The sequence below is a fragment of the Pollicipes pollicipes genome, unplaced genomic scaffold (genome assembly GCF_011947565.3).
Source record: "Pollicipes pollicipes isolate AB1234 unplaced genomic scaffold, Ppol_2.1 Scaffold_4219;HRSCAF=4965_pilon_pilon_pilon, whole genome shotgun sequence".
NCBI classification, from domain to species: domain Eukaryota; kingdom Metazoa; phylum Arthropoda; class Thecostraca; order Pollicipedomorpha; family Pollicipedidae; genus Pollicipes; species Pollicipes pollicipes.
Genome location: NW_023596448.1, coordinates 29,016,065 through 29,025,563, shown reverse-complemented (window position 1 = coordinate 29,025,563; position 9,499 = coordinate 29,016,065). Strand labels below are relative to the sequence as shown.

Genomic DNA, 9,499 nt, shown 5'->3' with positions numbered 1-9,499 from the left:
ATATGAAGAGGAGCTGTTCTTGCGTTTTAGCATGCTGGAATATCCATTCAGTGTACTTGAAATACCGAAGTAACCTTGCGTCTTTGAAAACGGTTTTGCCAAGATCAGCAGCGAATGAGGTGTAAGCGCGTTTTGAGTATTTGAGATAGCGCAGTAATGAAAAGGGAAACGAAGCGATATAGTGAGCAAGAGAAGAGAGAGAGAGAGAGAGAGAGAGAGAGAGAGAGAGAGAGAGAGAGAGAGAGAGAGAGAGAGAGAGAGAGAGAGAGAGGAAAGAGAGAGAGAGAGGCAGAGAGAGAGAGAGAGAGAGAGAGAGAGGAGAGAGAGAGAGAGAGGAGAGAGAGAGAGAGAGAGAGAGAGAGAGAGAGAGAGAGAGAGAGAGAGAGAGAGAGAGAGAGAGAGAGAGAGAGAGAGAGAGAGAGAGAGAGAGAGGGAGGAACAGCTAGGGAAAGTAGAGTTCGACGGCTGACGACCGGATCGTTCAGACTGAAATCTTCAAAAGGTGTGGTGCCCCGGAGAGAAGAGCAGCCGCAAGTTTTCACAAGTCACATGAGCAGCGGCAGTCGCTGCGAAAGTTCCCACCTGAACGCGGCACTGAAGCCACGAGAGCGGCCAGACCTCGGAGCCACGGAAGTGGCCAGACACCGGAGCCACGGGAGCGGCCAGACCCCGGGGCCACGGGAGCGGCCAGACCCCGGAGCCACGGGAGCGGCCAGACCCCGGAGCCACGGGAGCGGCCAGACCCCGGAGCCATGGGAGCGATTAGACGCTGGAATCACGGGAGCGGCCAGACCCAGGAGCCACGGGAGCGGGCAAACGCTGGAGCCACGGGAGCGGCTAGACCCCAGAGCCACGGGAGCGGCCAGACCCCGGAGCCACGGGAGCGGCCAGATCCCGGAGCCATGGGAGCGATTAGACCCCGGCGCCAGGGGAGCAGCCACACCCCGGGGACACGGGAGCGGCCAGACCCCGGAGCCACGGGAGCGGCCAGACCCCGGAGCTACGGGAGCGGCCAGACCCCGGAGCCACGGGAGCGGCCAGACCCCGGGGCCGCGGGAGCGGCCAGACCCCGGGGCCACGGGAGCGGCCAGACCCCGGGGCCCACGGAGAGCGGATGCTAGACTCCAGAGCCACGAGAGCGGCCAGACCCCGGGGCCGCGGGAGCGGCCAGACCCCGGGGCCACGGGAGCGGCCAGACGCTGGAGCCACAGTAGCGTCCAGACCCCCAAGCCACGGTAGCCGCCAGACCCCTGAGCCATGGAAGCGGCCAGACACTGGAGCCACGGGAGCGGTCAGACACTGGAGCGAGGGAAGCGGCCCGACACTGGAGCCACAGGAGTGACCAGACACTGGAGCCACGGGAAGCGGTCAGACACTGGAGCGAGGGAAGCGGCCAGACACTGAAGCCACGCAGCGGCCAGACGTTGGGGCCATGGGAGCGGACAGACACTGGAGCTCCCAGCCAAGGGTTCCCACATCCTTTCAATGGAGACCCCATTTGTTTTCTTCGGGGACCTTTGCAGGCTCGGGATCTCATTGCAATGCCTTGAAGCATTGTTTGAGTTGGAAGCCCTACGGTCGTCCCAAGGTGTTAAAAGTGTTGCGTCTTTCAACCCCAGTTTGTCCCACGACCTCCAGGAGATGCACTGCACCAAAAAACCCTCTCCCTTCGGGTTCACCACTGGTTGAGAGTACGGGATTTCAAAAGGAACGAATGCTTCGTCCATGCTGGAAGGGTCAGCACTTCATGAAACGACTTAGGATCTACTACTGGCAGGGGGCCTGAGTTGCGGCAGGATTTTCCAAGTGGGCTCCTGGGTAGAATGGGGCCTCCTCAAACAGGCCTCCTGGGCAGTATTGTCTTCAACAGCAGGGACCCCAGCGACACATGCTCACTTATCGAATTATTACATCCATAAATATCCATGTAAAGAGGGAGCAGCAGTTGATTATCAAGAACGAGGATGTTCAGATCAATACAGGTGTCTTCTTGAGTCTGCGAAGGGATTCCCCAATCTGGGAACAAGGCTTCCTGTGCCAACTATGAAATTTCTGCTGCATACAGCGGCTTCCTGATGAGATATAATTCGATCCTTCCGATTCACAAATGGGCTCTCAAATCCAGCAAAGGGCCTGGTCATCCTAAAACAGGGAACTGTGATCCAGAAGTGCCGCTATAACGTGCATGCCCGAAAGCCAAACACCAACCCGTCTTTCTCAGCACCAATTGACACCTGACGACGGGCGGGGAATAACTGTCCGAAACATTGTGCATATACTAGCACGCAACACCAGGACGATGGACTGCCCTACGGTCCTACGGACTGCCCTACGGACTGCCCTACTGCCCACTTTTACCATGCGCACTGTAGGCACCTCGTCACGACTATTCACAAAAGCCCAATGGTATGTTTTGATCCCTAGAAGCTTAACAGACGCGAAAATAATTTGTTTCACATGACAACGATGTAAGTCGGCTTCGGCTCCGACCTCGTGAGTTTGAACCGATGGGTCGCCTTGGGCTTCGTGTTCTCACGTCCGAGGCTCCTGACTTGCGTTCCCCTCGAAGTTTGAAGCCGCTGGCTTCAGGTTTGCATTTATGAGTTAGAGGAGCAGCGCATTGGCTGAAATGGCTATTTATTACTGTTGTCCACTTTGCATTGAGGAAGGGTTTTACATTTGTACAGGGTTTTGAACTGAAATAGTCATCTTGAAGATCATTCGGTGTAGTTCACAGGCCTGCCCTTCTTAGGATCAAAACCCCTATCGTTTTCAGGCTACACGCCGGTAAAGAGTGCAGACTATGTCATGCAGGCTATTTTAATGTTATCGAGCATCCATGTGATAATAACGTCATTCAAATCCTGCCGCTCCACTCGTCATGCAGCGACCAAGCCACAGGCAAATGAATTATTGAGTGGTTCATATCTGGCGTTCGTGAGCAAAATTTTCAGACATAATGGCTGTCAATTGGCTCTCAAGCAATGCTGTACAAGGTGCAATTACGCCATCACACAATAACGTAGAGCAGTCCCTTCCCTTTAGAAGCATACCAACAGATATAAATAAATGAGCTTATGTCATAATATATGATCCTTGATTTAATATCTTCAACGCGGAACATTGCCTTTAAGAGGAAGAATTCATAGAGGTCCTGACTTCTCTCGTTAATTTGTTCCTTCTGAGCCAATTTATAGCAAACTCTACGTAGAAAACATGGTAGTGGTCACCATCGCGCTAAGAATTTCTGTCTTCTCTCGAATGAAAGTTGCTGAAGTTGCACAAGTTTGCCTCCGAAAGTGCGAGCATTACTGGAATAATATGTAGGTGCCACGATCGCGAACAGGAGTTATTCAGCATTGATTTTATATCCAACTTTATGAACATGCCCCAGCTGGTTGACAAGGTCAGATGAAATCTGGACATGTGGCATGGGAAACCGTTTAGGTCCGTTTAAATTTTGGGTGCAATGAGTTAGCAAAATATCACCCATGAAGCCATCTAGGGTGAGCACAGCCTCAGGAGTACCTGATGGATTTGATAAGGGAAATCTTAAGCGTGAAGTTACCCACTTACAATTGCCTGGGCATTATCATCTTCCTTTTTCCTCGAATTGTTCAAGGAATCTCTGCCACTTATCCCATGTGATTTGAAAAATCAAGGTGCATTTCTTAGTTGTTGGAATGTAAAATTTCAAACGTATGCACCAAATAACTGCATTCGCCGGGTGCGTATCAACAGGGACCGCTTTGTTTACTCAGGTTGAGCACACAACGCAACTCTCTTTTAAAAAGTACTGCGATCACCTGGTAACGATTTCGTCAAAAAGCAGTCCCCGAAATAACTATGCGGGCGAAGCGCGGTCTGATTTGGAAAAGTGCGCAGAACTGCGGAGCCTATAGAACCCCATTGCAAGCAATGCTTAGCAGTGACGATTTCGAAAGAGAACGGGTTAACGCATACCTCCTTTTGATTATCGTGGCCTAATCTAGCCTAACTTTGTATGTGGGTCTAGTTAAAGATGGGCACCAATAGTAGCATGATATACAATTGGGTCGCGGTATAGAAACCCGGTATCTGTGTAATCGTTTTTCATCTACACACGCATGAGGGCGTCATTTCACAAGATATTTAAAACTTGACACTTCAACTGATCCAAAAGACCAGCTAGCCAGGGTATGTCAATGAAAGTGATACTAGATGAAAGCCGAATAACTAGGTACAGGTGCCACCACCTACACGATCATGACAACTACATATTCATACAAGTGCTTACGTGCATAGAGGTAAACTTTGAATTCAACTGCAAATTTTTAGCTTGATGTGCGACCGCTAAAACTTTGTTTCAACTTCCTTTGGTATCAATGGGTTTCAAAAGGAAGGGATAAAGGGGAAGGTCCATCTCATCTATCAATGTCCACACTTAATGCAGAGTGGGTGCTTCCGTGCTGTTCATGAACCAGCTCGTAGCCAGCACGCATTCCGACACAGGAATGTTATCCGTACAAAACGGATCGGAAGGAGAATGCCTTACCGAATGATGACATCGATTTAAAATGACATCATTTGGCCCATTTGTTGTGTTGGCCTGTCGTTTCCATGTTATGTCCCGCATCTAGCATGCGTCAGTGCAGCATTCGCAAAACAAACATCAGGGGCGGATCCAGGATTTTCGTCAAGGTGGGAGAGGGGCACGCAGCATTGTGGGGCCCCGTAGCGTTAAGGGCCCCTCAAAAACTTCTCGCATTCCGGCCATTAAATCTTTCAGGTTCTTGGTACGTCTTTCTATGCGGGAACCCATCTTACTGTGCCTGGCCCTAGAAGCTAGGCGTGCAACGCATGCACCCACATGGAGCATGTAAATTTTCCACAGATCGTGGTAGATCCTGTCATTTTGAGGCTAGGTTTTTCGGAAAAAATACATAAGAATAATACTAAATTGGGCTGCTAAAACCACTAAAACCAAGCACGAACTTGATTCGTAGCTAATTTACAACTAGTCGGCTGGCCGATGTGATCAGCTGATGGCCGGTGATTAATGTGGAGTGTTTGCTTTGTATGTTATGAAGGAGTTGCGACGCGTTGGAGTTGACAGATTGGGTCCCGACAAGAACACAGAGCCATTCATTCAAAAAAAGAAGTAACCAAGACACGGCATGGAGGGCCCAGGAATCATCGAGCGTGCCCGAGCAGGCTAACTGATGGGGACTCCCAACAAGAGCGTGGGACCCTCCATGAAAGTAAGAAATACCCACGCCATAATGCGGAGAACCCCAAACGATCGAGTGTGCACGAACGGGTTCACAGATGGTGCTTCCAGCACGAGTACCTGACCCTTCATTCAAATAGGAAGTACCCAACCCAGTGTAGAGGGCCGCCGACAGATTAAGTGTACCCAAGCAGGCTATCGGGCGGTTCTTCAATGAGGGCCTCCTCAATCGGAATTTCAAAAATCCACGTGAGCCTTCTTGGCAAAAGCGGCCTCCCAAAATTTTTAAAGAGAGGCAGAAACACACTCTTATCCTCCCTGTCTACTGCCAGAGTGGAGGAGGGGAACTGCTCCCTCTGCCCCCCCCCCCCCTCCCCCCACGCCTTCTCCTGTGCTGTCCCTGGCTACTGGTGATCACATCATCAACTTCCGTTTCAGTTCGTCTCGTCTGCTGCGTAAAATACACGTTGGTGTGCCCATGCGTTGTTTATGCGATAGCATACGTGACAGTGCTAAGTACTCACGCCATGAGGTCACCAGGCCGCACCCGGGTTCACAGCCACGTAAGCGTTTCTGTCGCGTCTTTGTGAACCCTCGACCTCTTAGTTTCCTGCCCATGTACGCAGAACTTGTAAAGGCTGGGAGCAAACGGCTTTCACGATTGTTCCGTGCTTTATCTTTATGGAGCACGTGCACTTCAGGGACATATTTGTCTGCTTACTTCAGAAGAGATCTTCGTCGTAAAACGAGTCACTTTGTTTGTCGTACGAGGCGCGCTGCGAGGGAGGTGACCGCGTTGGTTTTCCTGCACTTTCGAGAGAGTCAGTCATCAGGAGTTTGGAGTCGCGCGGCACGTGCGCTTGCGAGTCACCAGGCGCCACGCGGCCGCCCGCCAGGCTGGACGCCCGCCAGCTAGCCCTGGGGTGCATGCTGGAGTGACGCCGGCTGGGGCGGCGGTGGTGCAGCTCGTGCAGCGCGCGGGGGTCCGGCCTGAACTCGGCCGACGTGCGGCACAGGGCCATAAACGGCGTGGAGAGGCAGACGCGAACGGTGACGACCAGTGCGACGAGCAGCGGCGCGGCGGCGGCGATGTAGCCAAACGCGGCCGTCCACTGGGCGCCGGCCGACACCGGCGGCGACCGGTACGTCTCCAGCAGGCGCATCAGCTCGAACACCATCATCACCGGGCTTATGAACAGCCAGCTGACGAGCAGAAACTGTCGCCAGCTGGCGATGTCCTGACCCAGCTTGGTTCGCACCTCGTCCAGAAAGGCGCTGGCGGAGAGCTTGAGGCCAATGATCACCGTGAACAGCAGGGTGGCCAACGTCCACTGGATGCGCATCAGGGGATCAATCGACCACTTCACCCCGTTCAACATGCTGTATATTCGCGTGCCGGCGAAGGCTAAGCCGGGCGCAAATGCGACAATCACGGTGGCCGCGAACGGCACGCGTCTGAAGAGGGGCACCGCGTCGATTAAGTTCAGTCCGCAGCATATGACAGTCATGGTCACCCGGCCCAGGCTCTGCGCCACCATCGCTCCGAAGTAGAGGACGCCCCAGAACTGCGGCCGCGGCATCGAGTCCACGATGGCGGTGAACGAGACGAAGGCCAGGCCCTGCGAGTCGTCGTCCAGCTCCTCCAGCTGCTGGCGCATCATCTCCGACTGCTGCTCCAGGTTCCCGCGCACCATGAACATCAGCAGGCTGTTGAGCATGCCGAAGCCGAGGTCGATGAACACGATGCAGGCGGATGTGAAGAACGCGCGTTGGCGAAGCCGATCGCGCGAGCCCAGCGTCGGGATCATCCCCATGCCGATATTGACGCTCCAGTACGTCATGCCGATGCTGTCCACCCAGAGGTCTCTGTGCAGCAGTTTGGCAAAGTCGACGCGACCGTAGAAAAACATGGCGATACCAGACCAGGCGCCGGGGAAGAGCAGCACGCGCGTCATGACGAGGAGCAACACCAGGGGGCTGCACAACACTACCACCACGGCCAGCCACGAGGCCACCCACAGGTTGATGCAGGGCAGAAAGACCAGCAGCCAGCACACGCAGTATGATATCGCCGAGGACCGCCGGTGATTTTCAACCGCTTCAGGCGGAGTTCCGTCCGCGTGCTCACCGCGAATGTAGTGTAGAAAGAAATCCCTTTGAGCTATCTCGCGGCGACCGACCAAGAGCACTTTTTCGACGTCGAGCGCGTCGGCGCGCTGTTCAGCGTGTTCCTGGTCGTCTAGTATCCATCGAGCGGTGTGGTTGGACTTCAGCAGATTGATGCAGTGTGTATCATTCGAGTGACGGTAGCCATTCAGGCTGCAGTACTCGGCGTATGTCATGCACGTGAAGTTGTGATAAAGAGAGTTGTTGGATTTCTTGGCGCAATTGTCCTGTAGACTGTTCGAGAAGCAGTATCTGGAGTTGTATGCGGGGCTACACGCGTCCCATGGCACAGGATACTGAGCAGCATGATACGTGTACACAAGAATCCACGCTGCCTGGCCCATGTGGTAAACGTTTATGAACATGGTGATAATAAGTATTGCGTACCCAAGACCGCGAAAGATCGGTCCAAGTTGGGGAAGGAACACCGCAAAGGCCTTCGAAGTGTACTGTCCGCAAATGGACTCGAGAAAATACATTGGAAAAGACGTCAGAGAAATCAGAAGTGTCATTACCATGAAGTATAGGAGTCCTCCGTAATGCCACGCGAGCCGCGGGGCCAGAGTGAATTCGGCGGTCCCAATATGAGCGAGCAGCTTCACGCATACCGAATGAAGCGCGGATGGCCAAACCCCCTCCGCATGTCTGTGTTTCGGCTGCGGATGACTTTGAAAAGGCTTCAAGAAACCGAATCCAAGCTTATGAATGCACATATTGTCAACTTCTTCCATGTGGCTTGGCGTTCTTCTAAGATAAGCGGCCTCGTAAATGGAAGGTCGCGAGCTTGTATTTGACAGCTGGGATCCGTACTTTTGGTTCTCCTCGTGCGTTCTAAAGCCTGCGCCAAGCGACGAAACAGAGGGAACCGCCAACGAACTTGATGAGCTGACATGGGACGCAAGCCTGGAACTTTCCTTTTCCTCATGGTTAGTTCTAACGGCTGCGATAAGTTGTTGAGTTGAGGGGAGTGCAAGTAAACTTGTGGATGGCTCACCCGTCACTGTCTTTTCCTCATGTGTCTGTCCATCGGCTTCATATCCATTTATGACAATTCCAGGATCCACTTCGTGCTTTTCTTTATCTTTTGGGGACGAACGCCTGGACATTTTGGGGTTCATTCATATCTGGCAAATATTTGCATCTGGTTGGAAAGCCATGAACGACACGTTAATAACAGCTAATTCCTCAGCAACATCACTGACCTACACATCTCCACATATTCACGCTTAAAATGGATTGAACATGCTGACAGCTTGGTTTGAAATATGATATCAAGATGTGAAAAGCAGGCAGCTTGAAGCCCGAAGTCAAAAGTGCGTGATACCTTCTCCCTAAAATGCAGGGAAATCCCAATTGCTTCGGCATCTTTGGAAAAAAGCCTGTGATGTTCTTAGAGCAGGCTGCATGCCAGATTATCACGTGCTTTGACACTGATCGTTCTTCTCATTTCAGCTGATGTCATTCGAATTGGTGAAACAAAAGCTAAGCAAACAATCGGCCCGTGTACAGCATAGCAGAATGATCTTCATGATATCCATGTTCACGAAGGCTTTTCGCGTGAAATATTTGAACTTCAAAATGTTCCATGCCGTTGGTTTGAGAAACTGCTTACGAATGCGCGGAGATTTGGAGGTCCCAAGGTCATCATTCTCAGTACCGAATATGAAAAATATGAAAAATAAAATAACGAATGGGGTTTTAGGGCGCATCGATTGCACACCATGGTTATTCTGCGCCTAGTCCGTCATTGTTTCGTTGGTTACACTGCACCATACATTCGGTCGTGTATGCGTCTAAAACGTAAATGCAAAACGCTTAGAAGAAAGGCTTTAATTGTCCTCCTGTCGAGGACGTCTGTTGGGTACAGTTCAGCGCCAACTGTATTCAACCGACTCTCTCACACTTCAGGATGATCAGACATGATGACCAAAAGTTGCATGCGACTGTTTTCAGCATAAGCATACGATGCTCAAATGTCCAATTAGATGGAACAAATGGACTGTAGTATGAAATAACAGACTAAGGAAATTTAATACGTGTACAGCTATATGAAAGTTTTCCAAGAGATCTTAACGTGTCCCTTGCCTTCCCCCCACCCCCCTCTCTCAAGTATAATTTTGCTCG

General features: G+C 51.9%; 1 protein-coding gene across 1 annotated transcript; it reads right to left on the bottom strand.

The window, feature by feature from the left end:
* Positions 1–5,931: 5,931 nt before the first annotated feature.
* Positions 5,932–7,164, bottom strand: LOC119095136 (sodium- and chloride-dependent taurine transporter-like). The gene has a single exon (XM_037218019.1). The coding sequence runs from the start codon at positions 7,162–7,164 to the stop codon at positions 5,932–5,934; it is 1,233 nt and encodes a 410-aa protein (XP_037073914.1).
* Positions 7,165–9,499: the final 2,335 nt, after the last annotated feature.

Coding starts and splice junctions, on each gene's coding strand:
- LOC119095136 (XM_037218019.1), bottom strand. CDS start 7,164: ATGACGCGCGTGCTGCTCTTCCCCGGCGCCTGGTCTGGTATCGCCATG.